General features: G+C 45.6%; 2 protein-coding genes across 3 annotated transcripts in view; one reads left to right on the forward strand and one right to left on the reverse strand.

Moving 5' to 3' along the window:
• Positions 1 to 13,167, reverse strand: part of LOC127605636 (ephrin type-B receptor 1-like) — a 152,037-nt gene extending 138,870 nt beyond the window's left edge. Inside the window, exon 1 of one of the 2 annotated variants that reach the window (XM_052073340.1) lies at positions 12,909 to 13,167. In XM_052073340.1, coding sequence (XP_051929300.1) covers positions 12,909 to 13,005 — 97 coding nt within the window. In that variant the 5' untranslated portion in view covers positions 13,006 to 13,167. The remainder of the gene's footprint in view (positions 1 to 12,908) is intronic. The other variant, XM_052073339.1, reaches the window with a different exon arrangement.
• The window catches only part of LOC127605690 (uncharacterized), a 130,897-nt gene that overhangs the window by 100,161 nt on the left and 13,902 nt on the right, over positions 1 to 16,834 (forward strand). The gene's annotated exons all lie outside the window — the stretch shown is intronic.

Here is a 16,834-nt window from a genome sequence, read left to right on the forward strand (position 1 = left end):
AGCGGTTACTACAGTAGACAGCCTATCACGTTATCAGGTGACAGGTTATCATGATTGGTGCATGAAAGGGTTAAGCATCCAAAATGGGTTTCATTTGATCTGATTGGATTTCCTTTAATTGATGAATTTCAATTCGGGCTGCAATTGAAGATTATTTTAATAATCGATTAATTGCCCCATTATTTTGTTGAATAATTGATGAAAAAAAAAATGACAATGATTTTAAACTTGACCGGCAAATTAGTGCCGTTGTTAAATCCAGCTTCTTTCATTTTACAGAGCTGGCTAAAGTAAAACCTCTCCTTTCTCATGAGCACTTTGAGACTGTAATTCATGCCTTCGTCACATCTCGGCTGGATTACTGTGATGCACTTTACTTTGGAGTCAGACAATCCTCCATTAAGCATCTCCAGCTGGTCCAGAATGCTGCTGCTCGCCTCTTGACTGGTACTCGTAAGAGGGAGTACATAACACCTCGTCTGGCATCCCTTCACTGGCTCCCGATACATTTTAGAATTATTTTAAAGATCCTATTATCTGTTTTCAAATGTTGAAACTAAAGCTGTTAGTTTAGCGCGTTATTATTGGCATTAATTTAAATCAATTTTAACGTGATTAAATTGGTTATCGCAAGATTAATGCAGCAACACGGTGCGCTATAAATAGACCGGAAACAAAACAACAAGTGCGCTGCACAGGTCCACGCCCAAGTCTGTTTTGCCAGTCACGGCAGCACGAGACACCGAAAACGGATAATGAAAGAGTTTATGAATTGTAAGTTTACTTTTAAAAAGTTGCCAGACGGTTCCACTGAAAAGGCCAAAGTTACCTGTATGTTTTGCAGTCATAAACTGAGCTATCATCATAGCACGTCGAGTCTGAAATACCACTTATTGGCCCAGCACACAGCTGATGTGAATACTCCGCCCCCTCATCTAAGACAGGCAGGACACTATGGATAATTTCAAAGCGAAGAAAATGGATAGCACGACGAAGAATAAATTTGCTGAAGCCATAGCTAAATGTATGGCTACTGCATGCAAGCCTGTCAACATTGTCCACAGCTAGACTCGAGCTGAAATCATTCGCATTGCATCTAACGACTCCAGTACGGATTGCCAGTGAGAGCCTTCATTAAGATATCCTTTATTTGTCCCACACTGGGGAAATTTACAGCCTCCAGCAGCAAGAATGTGGGTAGAGGGAAGAAAGAAGAAAAAAAAAAAAACACCATTCAATTAAGTGCAATATAAATACAAAATATAAATCACAGTGCTATTTACAATTGTTTTTCACATCACACACATCACATCAAATAATTATTTAATTATTATTGTTGTTATTTTTATTCAGCAACTATTAACAGAAATTGTACATGGCGGGAGAAGACACTGTTTCGGGAGAGAAATAAGAGACTAGGTTGATGAGCCTCTGGTGAATAAAGAGCAGGTAGCCTGTTGAGTACGATGTATGCCACTGACACGATTGTTACTTGTTTGGAACTATTTTGTGTGGAAGGTTACCGTGTTCCGTGTCCATATAAATAAAGGGGGTGGAGCTTCCCTGTGTTCGTCTGACAGTGACAGTGCGCTGAGGCACGTCGAGAGTTCAGCGGTGCAGTGATAGCGACCACACTGAAAATAAGAAAACATCGCCAGTGTTGTGCCTCGAACCAAGTGTAGTCATCCGAAATATTGTCCACACAAAACCATAGAGAGACTTCCGCGCAAGAAGGACCAACAGAATCAACATAGCCTGACTGCTGTGTTCAAAGCAAACTTGAGAAAAACGAAGTCTGCAACCATGGCTTAAATCCCCTATAGGCTAAGTACTAGTTTACCTTAGATGTGCACTTTCTAATTTTATATTGCTACTAGCTGGTTCGCCGCCCTCCGGGCGGCTCATCAGCTAGTTCCTGCGGAAGGCTGGTAAGGTGGGCCTTCGGCCCACAAAAGTGTTGTTGCTTTGTTCAACTTTTTGTTCATCTTCATTGCTTATCGCGAAAATAAAGAGATGTTTAGCTCTACTAAATAACTAACAATTTCATTGCAATGCTTGTGGGTAGACAACATTTTTTCGCTAAGATGCCCGCGCGATCGTAGTGAGCCACTGCCTGAGCGGCGCAGTGGCGGCGCGCAGTGGCGGCGCGGTGAAGTAGGTACGTTTTGAAAAGGGACAGACGGAAGGACAGACCGCGTGCGAGACGACGCGCAATATATATATATAGATGTTTTGATTCCCTAAAAAGAGCTGTTGAAGGAGCTGTTCTGTGACAAAATATTTTTTTCACCGTTGTTGATAGACAGTAATATTGTGTGAGATTGTGTGAATAACTGCTCCAAGTGAAAAATGTTCATGTAAAATTGAAAATCGAAATTGTTGTTTTGGTAAATATTTGCATTTTGCAAATAGAAAACTGCTCCATGATTCCTTGTTGATGAGAGCATTAAAACTGGAAAAAATAGGACAAAAAATATAAAAGAAAATTCTGAAACTATAAAAAATGTGTGAGTAATCACAATTAATTATTAGTTAATTTGAGTTAATTATGACACTTGCATTTTTAATCATGATCAAATATTGTAATCGTTTGACAGCTCTCGTTTAAATGGCTTTGCACCACCTTAGCTCTCTGAGCTCCCGGCCCTGTACACCTGCCTGGCGCCTCAGGTCTGCAGACCAGACATTATTTGAAATACAGTCAAACCTCGGTTTTCATCCATAATCCGTTCCAGAAGGCTGTTTGAAAACCGAAATTGTTCGAAAACCGAAACCACACTCTTTTTAAAATAAAAATGTTTACTGAACACGTCTGCTCACAATGGAAAGCAACACAAGGAAGTGTCACTTCCTCATCTACCTGAAGAAGCGTCACTTCCTCATCTAAGGAAGGCGGGAGGAGTCAAATGGTGCATTCAAGTGTGCTCAGTTTGTTCGAGAACCGAAATGTGTTCGCCATCTGAGGCATAAAAAAAATCGAAATTTTTTGTTGAAAACCGAATTGGTCGAGAACCGAGACGTTCGAAAACCGAGGTTTGACTGTACCAAGAACTAAGCGGAGGGGGATCAGTGGGAATGACATCCCACTGAACATTCGGCAAGCTACCTCGCTGCCCATTTTTAAAACTCGTTTCAAAACTCACTTTTATTCTTTGGCATTTGACACGGCATGACTCAGACTTGATCTTAGTCTTACTGTTTTGTGCTTTCTACTGTCTCTGTTATTAATTTGTTGTTTTATTGTTGTATATATGATATTTGCTCCATGTACAGCACTTTGTATACATCGATGGTTGTTTTAAAGTGTTCTATAAATACAGTTGAGTTGAGCCGAGTTGAGAAAAAAAATAATTTCCATCCTTTTTTACAAACAGGAAATTATTTCATTTGACAGTGCACAAAAAAAGATTCAAAAACCTGTTTGGTCCATAACATGTCAGAAAAAATATTCCAACATGAAATTTTCCAACATGAAAGCAAATGTTTGCAACTGTTTTATTTTGAATTCAGAAACTGGAAAATAACTACTATTCAGAATGTAAAATTCAGACGGTTTGGACAAATTTAAAAATTAAACTAATGAGCGGTGAGCAGAAATTATGTTCCATCCACCTATTATCTGAACTGCTTCATGAGGGTCGCGGATGTGCTGGAGCCTATGCCAGTTGTCTTCGGACAGTAGGCGGTGGACATCCTGAACCGGTTGCCAGCCAATGGCAGGGCACACAGAGACGAACCATCCGCGCTCACACCCACACCCAGGGACAATTTAGAGTGTTCAATCAGCCTGCCATGCATGTTTTTGGAATCCATCCATCCATTTTCCGATCCGCTTTATCGTCACAAGGGTCGCGGGGGGTGCTGGAGCCTATCCCAGACGTCTTCGGGCAGTAGGCGGGGGACACCCTGAACTGGTTGCCAGCCAATCGCAGGGCACACAGAGAAGAACAACCATCCGCGCTCACACTCACACCTAGGGAGAATTTTGAGTGTTCAATCAGCCTGTCATGCATGTTTTTTTGGAATGGTAGGAAACCGGAGTACCCGGAGAAAACCCACGCAGGCCCGGGGAGAACATGCAAACTCCATACAGGAAGGTCGGTGCCTGGAATCAACCCAGCGTTTTTGCACTGTGATGCGGGCATCCTAACCAATCGAACACTGAGTTGCCCGTGATTAATTTGATAATCGATTTGTAGCAGATTAATAGTTGCAGCTCTAATTTTAATAAACTATTCTTGAGTAAGCTTGGAAGACATTGCGTCTCCCTTACACTCACACTATCATGTGTTTTTCACAGTATTACTTACACACACTCACAAGCCTAATTGAACGGTACTGAGTTACCAGTCAAAGCATGTCAGATGAGACAATCTGCAGTTTCGCTAAATGCTAAAAAAGCATGGCTAAGAGTCCAAAAGGTCCCTTGTGCATGGAGTTTGTTATGTTCTCCTCATGCTCGTGTGTGCGTGTGCGTGTGCGTGTGAGTGTGTGTGTGTGTTCCTGCTCCAGTGAAGACTCAATATTGCCCCCTTTACTCGTGCATGAGAAAATCACACAGAAATCCTCAAGCACTCAACAGCCAACACTGTTTACAAATCAGTGGATACGGTGAAACCACTAATTGCTGACTGCATATTTGGTTCAGGCACAGATGACACAACCCAAAGTGCATCAGCGGCAACATCATATTCTGGCTGGGTCAGGGTCTGTATTCTCGTTGTTGTTTATTTGTTTATTTCTTTGTGCTGTAAACATTCTAACAGAGGTCCAAATACTGAGTGAATCTGTTCAACACATTCCTTGAAAAGACAGAACAAGTTAGGAGAAAATTAAATTCACTTAAGCCCTACCAACAACAGAGTCTCAGGAGATGTGCGAGGACACTTGTTCTCCTTTTTGGACCACAACCAACAAGCCGGTGTCTCTGCAAGGGTGCAAAAGTCACTTTTCAACATGATAAGCATACATTTAAATAAATGAAGGTTCAGGCATGGGATGGGTTCCAACATTTGATCACAATGCTACGACTGCTTTCATCAAATGAAGTGAATGCGGTGACCACGCCCACATAGAAGTGCCGAATCTTTATTTGGTTGGAGAAAGACATCACATGGGCACACTGCGCAAAATGTGCAGGACAAAAAAAAAGCAATACTGGAAACAAACAAAAAGGCCCACAAACGCAGATCCAGATAAATCATTTTTAACAAGCGGCCCCGGAGAAAATCCTACTGCTCAAAATACCGCCTTGTTAAAAAGAGAATTCAATAATTTATCGGGGGCTTAATATGGTGTAGACCTACTCTTTTGCGCCCTGCAGTATGTCATGAATCATCTTTGTGTCTGTGCCATGTTTTGTGGCACATCCTAAGATCAAAACCTGAGGATCAGAGAGGAGCTAATTTATCCATATATACAGTCTACAGTATTGACATTTCAGCACAAAAATCTTGCTACAGGTTCGCAAATGGGAGTGCCTCAATGGCTCCATTGCATACCTACTGCCAGTTTTGCTTTTAGTGCACATGTGTTTGTAAAGAAAGTGCCTACCGTGGAATGGCATAACAAGCCCTCTCCAACAATGCACCTTTTCCTCGAACCCTACTACCTGCTGTGTCTCCCATACACAAGCTCAATGTTCTGTTGGGTGAAAATAGACCAGCCCTGCAATGCATTTACATCTTCCCAAATGGGAACGCCTCACCAGAGTCTGTCATTACACACCCCATTAGAACACTACAGAGGATTTATCTCACATTTTTATTTAAGACAGCAGCGGCGAGAGGAGGAAAAGCAAGGGTTGCTGCTGAGGCAGGTTGCATGTAAGAAGATGGCAGAGAGGTGGGAGAGAATCTCGCAGGGATGAGTGGAAGGAATGAAGAGATTAAAAAAATGAAATGAATCTGAATTCATGAAATCAATCAATGTTACAATCGCTCGGATGTGTGCATTTTTTTCCCTGTTGTTTACATTTAGTAATATCACGGCGACAACTCTGTCCACTCTTTGTATCTAAATCATCTGAAGGACAAGCAACAGAAGGAAGGTGAAAGTTAAAAGCAGGAATTTGTACACTGTTGGCAACGGAACACTGCAAAAAGCTAAATTCCACCAAATAGCAAATAGGTGAATTTTTAGCAGACAACAAAAGATAAATTGGAGAAAAAAATTCAGGATGTCAAATTGTGAATAAGGCTGGGTTCACTGTAGTAGGGATAGTTTGTCAATTATTTTTTTAAATTATTTTTAAAGCGGTTGGAGAAGTTCTGGATGTTCTGAAGTCCAGTTTTGATGTGAGTGTTGCACTGAACAAAATAATGATTCCTGCCTGATTGGTGAAACTACAAAAGTCACTGTATTGTACAGCGCCTGTTGACAGCACTCGCAGCTCGCAGGTCTAGCATCATTCAAGGGCACAACATAGGGTGGCGAGAGCGGTCGGATTACATTTCAAAGGTACCGTATTTTCACGACTATAAGGCGCCATTAAAAGTCTTAAATTTTCTCCAAAATGGACAGGACGCCTTATGGTGCGGAGCGTCCTTTATATGCGCTGAGTTCCAAAATCTGACTGACAGCCGACACGCTGTTTATATAGAGAAAAGGCGGAAGTGACTGTGAAAGAAGTCGGCCAATCAGGGAAGGGTGGGCGTGTATATATACATATATGGAGAGGGAGAGAGAGAGAGAGAGAGAGAGAGAGGGAGAAAGAGGACAGACAAGCTAGTCCGCCAATGGTGAAGGGTGGGCGTGTAAGTGGACGCCTCAAGCCAGTACCAACACTTGTATAGCGTGTGGCAATGTGCATTGTTGCAAAACAACTCCGGTTTTGGTTTCTAAGAACCCCTGAAAATAAATTCGACAAAGAGACATGCCTACGAAGCTCAGTTAAAACTTAAAGCCACCGGTTATGCTTTTGGCATGCGTGACCATCTCACAGCAGCGGTGAAAAATCAAGTCAAGCAAATGAACTCTGAGCTTGCCGTTATTCCCGGAGGCTTGACTAAAGAACTCCAACCGCTGGACATTGGCATCAACCGGGCGTTCAAAGTAAAGTTGCGAACAGCATGGGAACGATGATCGATGGCAAACACAACTTTACAAAGAGTGAGAGGCAGCGCTGGGCGAGTTACGCCACAATACGCAACAACGAGAGGGAACGCGGCGTTTTTGATGGACAATTGTTCAATTCTTTCTACACACACACGCGCTGCCACCATGTTTCGCTCTGTTCTTTACTTTCAAATGTGGGAAAGCTTCACACGAGAGAAATGTTGACTTTGCTGTTGCTACTCCTTCTTTCCGCTCGGCAATGCGTAGCAACTCACACTAGCATGTGATGCATTCAATGACAACTGAGATGTGCAGTCCTCTGCTTCTGATACAGAGGATGAGGACTTTGATGGATTTCTGGGTGATGATTGATCGAAAACGTGAGAACATTGTACGATGGCTAAATAAAATACACCCGAACTCAGTTCTGCTTTCGTTGCCTTTTTAAAAACGTGTTTTTATCTTATCTGTATGTCTTGGCATGCTACCGTATGCTTCAAGCTAACGTGCCAGAGTGCGCGCATGCATGCCGTATGTTTAAGCTGGCGTATATTTTACCACTGTAAAACTGCGGCTATTCGTACGATGCGTCCTGTGTATGTGTAAAATACAGAAATGTCACGCATTAATGAGACTGCGGCCATTAGTACGATGCGTCGAATAGTCGTGAAAATACGGTAGTTTAACAGACGTACAAAGTCAGAATGGGCACAATTTCATGCTGTAGGTCTGGCACATTTGTCGTTCCTACTGATCACTTTTGAACAAATAAGGCTTACTCATGTGTTGTTGTTGTTGTTGTAAAATCGCAACTGTGCATCTGACGTCACTTTGTCTCATAGACAAAAATACATGGGGAGAGATTTGTCTTCATCTCACTAATGTTTGCAGAGAGGAAAAGAGTGTGCTGCTGCCAGTATGCAGTTTCAATTTAGTAAAACATTTTGAGTATGTAACCAGGAAAACCAGCTAGTCATTTGTTATTAAGTGGAAATGTGTGTGGAGGGGGGGTTGTCTTCTGCATTCAAAACCTTTCACATTTTTTTTTAATCCGATTACCTGCTGATTCCATAGAATTTTCAGTACTATAAAATAGAATACATCCTGCAACTGTAACAAAGTAGGCTATCTGAAGACAATTTCGGATACTTTTGTGTGTGTGTGTGTGTGTGTGTGTGCGTGTGTGTGTGTGTGTGTGTGTGTGTGTGTGTGTTGCAATATCACAGAAGCTGCAAGTTACGTTACATCGTTTTGAATCACATGTAGACAAAATATTAGTGCTTCCCCCCCACCAAGATGGCGCCCGAGTAGGCAGACGTCGGCAAGTGCTCTTCAAGAGCCTTGCTTTTTTGTTTTTTTGGGCTCGTTGGCAGGCGCCTGGTGGCCGGGCTTACACCCATGGGGCCCGGCCGGGCACAGCCCGAAGAGGCAACGTGGGTCCCCCTTCCCATGGGCTCACCACCCATGAGAGGGGCCAAAGGGGTCGGGTGCAATGCGAGCTGGGCGGCAGCCAAAGGCGGGGACCCTGGCGGTCCGATCCTCGGCTGCAGAAGCTAGCTCTTGGGACATGGAATGTCACCTCTCTGGCAGGGAAGGAGCCCGAGCTGGTGTGTGAGGCAGAGAATTTCCGACTGGATATAGTCGGACTTGCCTCCACACACAGCCTGGGTTCTGGTACCAGTTCTCTCGAGAGGGGTTGGACTCTCTTCCACTCTGGAGTTGCTCACGGTGAGAGGCGCAGAGCAGGTGTGGGCATACTCATTGCCCCCCGGCTCAGTGCCTGTACATTGGGGTTCACACCGGTAGACGAGAGGGTTGCCTCCCTCCGCCTTCGGGTGGGTGGACGGGTCCTGACTGTTGTTTGTGCATATGCACCAAACAGCAGCTCAGCATACCCACCCTTTTTGGAGTCCTTGGAGGGTGTGCTGGAGAGTACTCCTGCTGGGGACTCCATTGTTCTGCTGGGGGACTTCAATGCTCACGTGGGCAATGACAGTGATACCTGGAGGGGCGTGATTGGGAGGAACGGCCCCCCCGATCAAAACCCGAGTGGTGTTTTGTTATTGGACTTCTGTGCTCGCCACGGATTGTCCATAACGAACACCTTGTTCAAACATAAGGGTGTCCATATGTGCACTTGGCACCAGGACACCCTAGGCCGCAGTTCGATGATCGACTTTGTAGTTGTATCATCGGATTTGCGGCCGCATGTTCTGGACACTCGGGTGAAGAGAGGGGCGGAGCTGTCAACTGATCACCACCTGGTGGTGAGTAGGCTCCGATGGTGGGGGAAGATGCCGGTTTGTCCTGGCAGACCCAAACGTATAGTGAGGGTTTGTTGGGAGCGTCTGGCGGAATCCCCTGTCAGAAGGAGTTTCAACTCCCACCTCCGACAGAGCTTTTCCCATGTTCCGGGGGAGACGGGGGACATTGAGTCCGAGTGGACCATGTTCCGTGCCTCTATTGTTGAGGCGGCCAATCTGAGTTGTGGCCGTAAGGTGGTTGGTGCCTGTCGTGGCGGCAATCCTCGTACTCGCTGGTGGACACCAGCAGTAAGGGATGCCGTCAAGCTGAAGAAGGAGTCCTATCGAGCCTTTATGGCCTGTGGGACCCCAGAGGCAGCTGACGGGTATCGACTGGCCAAGCGGACCGCGGCTTCGGTGGTCGCCGAGGCAAAAACCCGAGCGTGGGAAGAGTTCGGTGAGGCCATGGAAGCCGACTTCCGGACGGCTTCGAGGAAATTCTGGTCCACCATCCGACGTCTCAGGAGGGGGAAGCAGTGCACCACTAACACTGTGTACAGTGGGGATGGGGCGCTGCTGACTTCGACTCGGGACGTTGTGAACCGGTGGGCAGAGTACTTCGAAGACCTCCTCAACTCCACCAACACGCCTTCCTTTGAGGAAGCAGAGCCTGGGGACTCTGAGGTGGGCTCTCCTATCTCTGTGGTTGAAGTCACCGATGTGGTTAAAAAGCTCCTCGGTGGCAAGGCCCCAGGGGTGGATGAGATCCGCCCGGAGTTCCTCAAGGCTCTGGATGTTGTGGGGCTGTCCTGGTTGACACGCCTCTACAACATCGCGTGGTCAACAGGGAGAGTGCCTCTGGATTGGCAGACCGGGGTGGTAGTCCCTCTTTTTAAAAAGGGGGACCGGAGGGTGTGTTCCAACTACAGAGGGATCACACTCCTCAGCCTCCCTGGTAAGGTCTATTCAGGGGTGCTGGAGAGGAGGGTCCGTCAGGAAGTCGAGCCTCAGATTGAGGAGGAGCAGTGTGGTTTTCGTCCCGGCCGTGGAACAGTGGACCAGCTCTACACCCTTAGCAGGGTCCTTGAGGGTATGTGGGAATTCGCCCAACCAGTCTACATGTGTTTTGTGGACTTGGAGAAGGCGTTTGACCGTGTCCCTCGGGGAGTTCTGTGGGGGGTGCTTCGTGGGTATGGCGTACCAAACCCCCTGATACGGGCTGTTCGGTCACTATACCACCGATGTCAGAGTTTGGTTCGCATTGCCGGCAGTAAGTCGGAACCGTTTCCAGTGGGGGTAGGACTCCGCCAAGGCTGCCCTTTGTCGCCGATTCTGTTCATAACCTTTATGGACAGAATTTCTAGGCGCAGCCGAAGCGTTGAGGGAGTCTGTTTTGGGGGCCTCAGTATTACATCCCTGCTTTTTGCAGATGATGTGGTGCTGTTGGCTCCTTCAAACGGGGCTCTACAACTCTCACTGGAGCGTTTCGCAGCCGAGTGTGAAGCGGTTGGGATGAAAATCAGCACCTCCAAATCTGAAACCATGGTCCTCAGTCGGAAAAGGGTGGATTGCCCCCTCCGGGTCGGGGAGGAGATATTACCCCAAGTGGAGGAGTTTAAGTATCTTGGGGTCTTGTTCACGAGTGAGGGCAGGAGGGAGCGAGAGATCGACAGGCGGATCGGTGCAGCGTCTGCTGTGATGCGGACGTTGTATCGGTCTGTCGTGGTAAAGAAGGAGCTGAGCCAAAGGGCGAAGCTCTCAATTTACCGGTCGATCTACGTCCCAACCCTCATCTATGGCCACGAGCTATGGGTCGTGACCGAAAGAACGAGATCCCGGATACAAGCGGCCGAAATGAGTTTTCTCCGCAGGGTGTCCGGGCTCTCCCTTAGAGATAAGGTGAGGAGCTCGGTCATCCGGGAGGGGCTCAGAGTCGAGCCGCTTCTCCTCCACATCGAGAGGAGCCAGATGAGGTGGCTTGGGCATCTGATTCGGATGCCTCCTGAGCGCCTCCCTGGTGACGTGTTCCGGGCATGTCCCACCGGGAGGAGACCCCGAGGAAGACCGCCGAGACACGCTGGAGAGACTACGTCACCCAGCTGGCTTGGGAACGCCTCGGAATCCCCCGGGGAGAGCTGGAAGAAGTAGCTAGGGAGAGGGAAGTCTGGGCTTCCCTGCTAAAGCTGTTGCCCCCGCGACCCGGCCCCGGATAAGCGGTAGATGATGGATGGATGGATGGATGGTCTTTTGTTTTGTCACATGGTTTTTGTCGTTTCGTCATGTGGACCTGATGTGGACTGTTTTCAGCGTTTTTTGGCCACGACATTCGTCAAAGAAGAAGAATCTGTGCTTGGTGGTTGCGCCTTCTCAGCAGGATGCCTGTACCAGCACAGATTTTGATTGTGAGGATTGTCGGCGCCATTTGACTGTCGGTGCTGGATAGTCAAATGGTGCTTGTGTTTTTTGTGCCTGTAATGGGCAGCATTTTTCACAGCCCCGTTTTGTTCAGTGGAGAAGTCGCTGTTGGACACTCTGTGTTGGTGCGGCTGGATGGATGGCTGCTGAAATTGAGGAAAAGGAGAGAGGAGTGTAGGCGCGGAGCGGCGATGCGCATTTGGAACTGAGAGTCGCCGCTTGGAATTGAAATGGATTTCCATGGGACAGGAGAAGTGAACCAATCTCTTTTTTTCGTCAATGGATGCTACAGCTCATTGTTGACTTTGAAATTTAGCTTGTAGCCAACGTGTGCACATTTTGAGCATGACGTCTCTGATCCACTGGTGAAAGGACACTTCGATTCTCTCTTTCATCTCAAACCGCTTTAACAACAATGCTTATGAGGGAAAAATGGTTAGGACTGCACGATTGTCCGTGTTTTATGTTATGTGTTGTGTTTATTAATTTACTGTGTTAACTTGTTTTGTTAAGCGTTTTGTTACAGCTGCTGCTGTTGTGAAAGCGCTATATAAATCAGCATGTATTGTATTGCATTGTATTATTAGGCCGACTTGCACTGCTTCGGATGACAGGATTTGCTCATATTTGACTTACTTTATTTTACTACATGAGTGGGAAAAACCTGATTAGCGCTATATAAATAAGCATGCATTGTATTGTATTGTTCTGCAGTACAGTTTTACACCAGTCAAAGCTATCGTAATAAACACTGATTTAATACCTCTTTGGCATGTCAATCAAATCTGAGCACTATCTTTATACGGGAATAATGTTTGATAAAGCTCTTGTAATGTGATGCTATTACATAGTGTATGTAACTAATATTGAGACCATTCAAATGCATTCAAATTAGTGGGTACAAAAATATGGCACAAACTGGTATCCACTAGATAACCCAAAGCACGCATTCATGAACATTTGACTAAATTATTAGAGTTTGCTTCAAAATCAAAGTTGTTTCACAGCTTTATCTTTCAGAATAAAATGAGACCTTGGAGTGTTTTATAAAAGGCACTGAGGCACACAGTTCATTGCTAAATGCAATCAGTCCCCATCAAAACCAAAACTTCATTGGTCGAAATGTCTGAGGGTCAAATTGATCCCCTTTAATTATTCACTGCTTAGGTTGAGAAAATGTGTCAGCAGACCTACCTTCCATTGCACGCACTGAAGTGATCAAAAGCAGAAGAACCGCAGTCAAAGTGGCCAACATTGCTCCGTTGAGCATCCTACTGTCCTCTCCCATCATCCAGCGTGCACAAACAATATCCCACTGAATGCACAAGTCAGGATTCCACAGGAAGACTCACATCGCCATCAAGACAGAGGAAGCCGTAGCACGGAGCTGGACGTACACTGAAGAGCGCACACTGAAGGTTGGGGAGAGCACTCCCGTTTCTGTCATTACCGCCTCTCCAACACTTTTATGGCCAATCGGAGAAGACGATGGCGGCTCATTAACCAATCACCTTGCTTGTGTCGCCTGACCTACCTTCCGAGTCTAAGCCCGATGGACGGATCCCGCATGGTCGCCCTTGTAAAATGAGCGACTCCAAGTGGCCAACAAATGGCACCACATCTCTCAACATTTTGTAAATTCACGAGCGATGTCTGAATGTCAAATCGTATGGCAATAATAATAATTATTACATTTATAAAGCACCTTTAAAACACGTGTTTACAAAGTGCTTTTGCTGACCAATTACAAATCAAATCCCGGGCAATAACATGCAAATAACCAAACACATAACAGCAAAAGCAACAACAGTAACAATAAAAAAAAATTAAAGTAATGTCTGAGGCAATACAGGATTCTGACAACCCAACTGACATCAATTGGTAATACATTTAAAATATTGGGAAAAAAAATAAGTGACAAAATAAAATTACGTCCGTAATAACAATACTTGAATAATAAAATGCAATAAAGGCTTTCTTTCATCTCCCGGATCTGGAAACGCTGACTGGCTAATAGGTGGTTTGAAGTTGAAGAATGGTCGCTCATGCCTGCTTTCAAAATAATCAGTCGAATCAAACTCAGTTTTAAAATAGACTGGGCGTCAGGGAAGTGACCTAAAATGGGGAGATGTGGTGCCATCTACTGTATTGGAATTAGAAAGAAACCGCTGCTGCATTCTGATCCAGCTGGAGGTAAACAGTGGCGGAGCTACAGTGTGGCTAAATGTGGCCAAGGCCACTCCTACTCACTTTGTGACCTATCCCCTGGCCACCTCCATACCAAGGGGAACATTTTGATAGCTGTGATTTTTCTGCCATCCTCACATGGATATAGTATTCTTAGACCCCCTGTTACTCTGCCACAACTTTTTGTTCGTTTGTTTGTCTTATATCTGCATGAAATAATAAATGTACAACTGATTTGTTTGCAAAGTCGAATCTAATCCGTTTTAAGTAAATAACATTCAATTCTTGGATTCAACTTTGATTTTATTGATCATGGTTCTGACAACAAGATGCAGATGAATAGCACTGAGATCTACATGATGAGAGAACATTTAGAATTTCATTCTGACCAATAAAACGTGCAGCGCTTTTCCCCAACATATGGATAGAACCATATGCTACAGGCTGTGGCATTTTCGCCGTAGAGACGGAAAATAATGTGAACGCCACAGAGAAGTCAATGTATTCGAATTAGGCACGCTTAGACAGTGGCAATGCAAGATTCGCCAATGGGTTCACTTCTCACCACACACACACACACCACACACACTCATATATATATATATATATATATATATATATATATATATATATATATATATATATATATATAAATCCTCATCTCACCCCTCGGGTGGTGTCCGTCCCTCATTCAGCTCGGGTCCTCTACCAGAGGCCAGGAAGCTTGAGGGTTCTGCGCAGTATCCTTGCTGTTCCCAGTACTGCACATTTCTGGACTGAGATGTCCGATGTTGTTCCCGGGATCTGTTGCAACCACTCATCTAGTTTGGGGGTCACTGCCCCGAGTGCTCCGACCACCACAGGCACGACTGTCACCTTTACCTTCCAGGCTCTCTCCAGCTCCTCTCTGAGCCCTTGGTATTTCTCGAGTTTCTCATGTTCCTTCTTCCTGATGTTTCCATCACTTGGGACCGCTACATCCACTACAACGGCTTTCCTCTGCCCTTTATCTATGATCACGATATCTGGTTGGTTCGCCATTACCATCTTGTCAGTCTGGATCTGGAATTCCCACAGGATCTTCGCTCTGTCATTCTCCACCACCTTCGGAGGTGTTTCCCATTTTGACCTTGGGGTTTCCAGTCCATACTCCGCACAGATGTTTCGGTAGACTATGCCAGCCACCTGGTTATGGCGTTCCATGTAGGCTTTCCCTGCCAGCATCTTACACCCTGCAGTTATGTGTTGGATCGTCTCAGGTGCCTCTTTGCACAACCTACACCTTGGGTCTTGTCTGGTGTGGTATATCTGGGCCTCGATGGCTGTGGTGCTCAAGGCCTGCTCCTGAGCAGCCAGGATGAGTGCCTCTGTGCTGTCCTTCAGGCCAGCCCTCTCTAGCCACTGATAGGACTTCTTGAGATCAGCCACTTCAGTTATGGTCCGGTGGTACATCCCGTGTAGGGGCTTGTCCCCCCATGATGGTCCCTCTTCCAGCTCCTCATCCTCTGTTCCCCATTGTCTGAGACATTCTCTGAGTACGGTCATCCGTTTGAGCCTTCTCCTTGATGTATTCATGGAGCTTGGATGTTTCATCCTGGACAGTGGCTCTCACACTCACTAGTCCCCGGCCTCCATCCTTTCGGCTTGCGTACAGTCTCAGGGTGCTGGATTTGGGATGGAACCCTCCATGCATGGTTAGGAGCTTTCGGGTCTTAACATCCGTGGTCTGAATCCCTTCCTTTGGCCACCCTATTATTCCTGCAGGGTATCTGATCACTGGCAGGGCATAGCTGTTTATTGCCCGGGTCTTATTCTTGCCATTGAGCTGGCTTCTTAGGACTTGCCTCACTCGCTGGAGGTATTTGGCCGTAGCCGCTTTCCTTGTTGCCAGTTCGAGGTTGCCATTGGCTTGTGGTATACCAAGGTACTTGTAGCTGTCCTCAATGTCTGCTATTGTTCCTTCAGGGAGTGAGACCCCTTCAGTGCGGACTACCTTTCCTCTCTTAGTCACCATCCGACTACATTTCTCAAGCCCGAATGACATCCCGATGTCGCTGCTGTAGATCCTGGTTGTGTGGATCAGGGAATCTATGTCCCTTTCGCTCTTAGCATACAGCTTTATGTCATCCATGTAGAGGAGGTGACTGCTTGTAGCTCCATTTCTGAGGTCCATAGCCTGTCTTGGTGATTACTTGGCTTAGAGGGTTCAGTCCTATGCAGAACAGCAGTGGGGAGAGTGCATCACCTTATATGCCACATTTGATGGACACTTGGGTAAGTGGCTTGCCATTGGCTTCAAGTGTGGTTTTCCATATATATATATATATATATATATATATATATATATATATATATATATATATATATATATATATATATATATATATATATATATATATATATATATACCGTATTTTCACGACTATTCGACGCATCGTACTAATGGCCGCAGTCTCATTAATGCGTGACATTTCTGTATTTTACACATACACAGGACGCATCGTACGAATAGCCGCAGTTTTACAGTGGTAAAATATACGCCAGCTTAAACATACGGCATGCATGCGCGCACTCTGGCACGTTAGCTTGAAGCATACGGTAGCATGCCAAGACATACAGATAAGATAAAAACACGTTTTTAAAAAGGCAACGAAAGCAGAACTGAGTTCGGGTGTATTTTATTTAGCCATCGTACAATGTTCTCACGTTTTCGATCAATCATCACCCAGAAATCCATCAAAGTCCTCATCCTCTGTATCAGAAGCAGAGGACTGCACATCTCAGTTGTCATTGAATGCATCACATGCTAGTGTGAGTTGCTACGCATTGCCGAGCGGAAAGAAGGAGTAGCAACAGCAAAGTCAACATTTCTCTCGTGTGAAGCTTTCCCACATTTGAAAGTAAAGAACAGAGCGAAACATGGTGGCAGCGCG

This window comes from Hippocampus zosterae, chromosome 8, assembly GCF_025434085.1.
Source record: "Hippocampus zosterae strain Florida chromosome 8, ASM2543408v3, whole genome shotgun sequence".
Taxonomy (NCBI): Eukaryota; Metazoa; Chordata; class Actinopteri; order Syngnathiformes; family Syngnathidae; genus Hippocampus; species Hippocampus zosterae.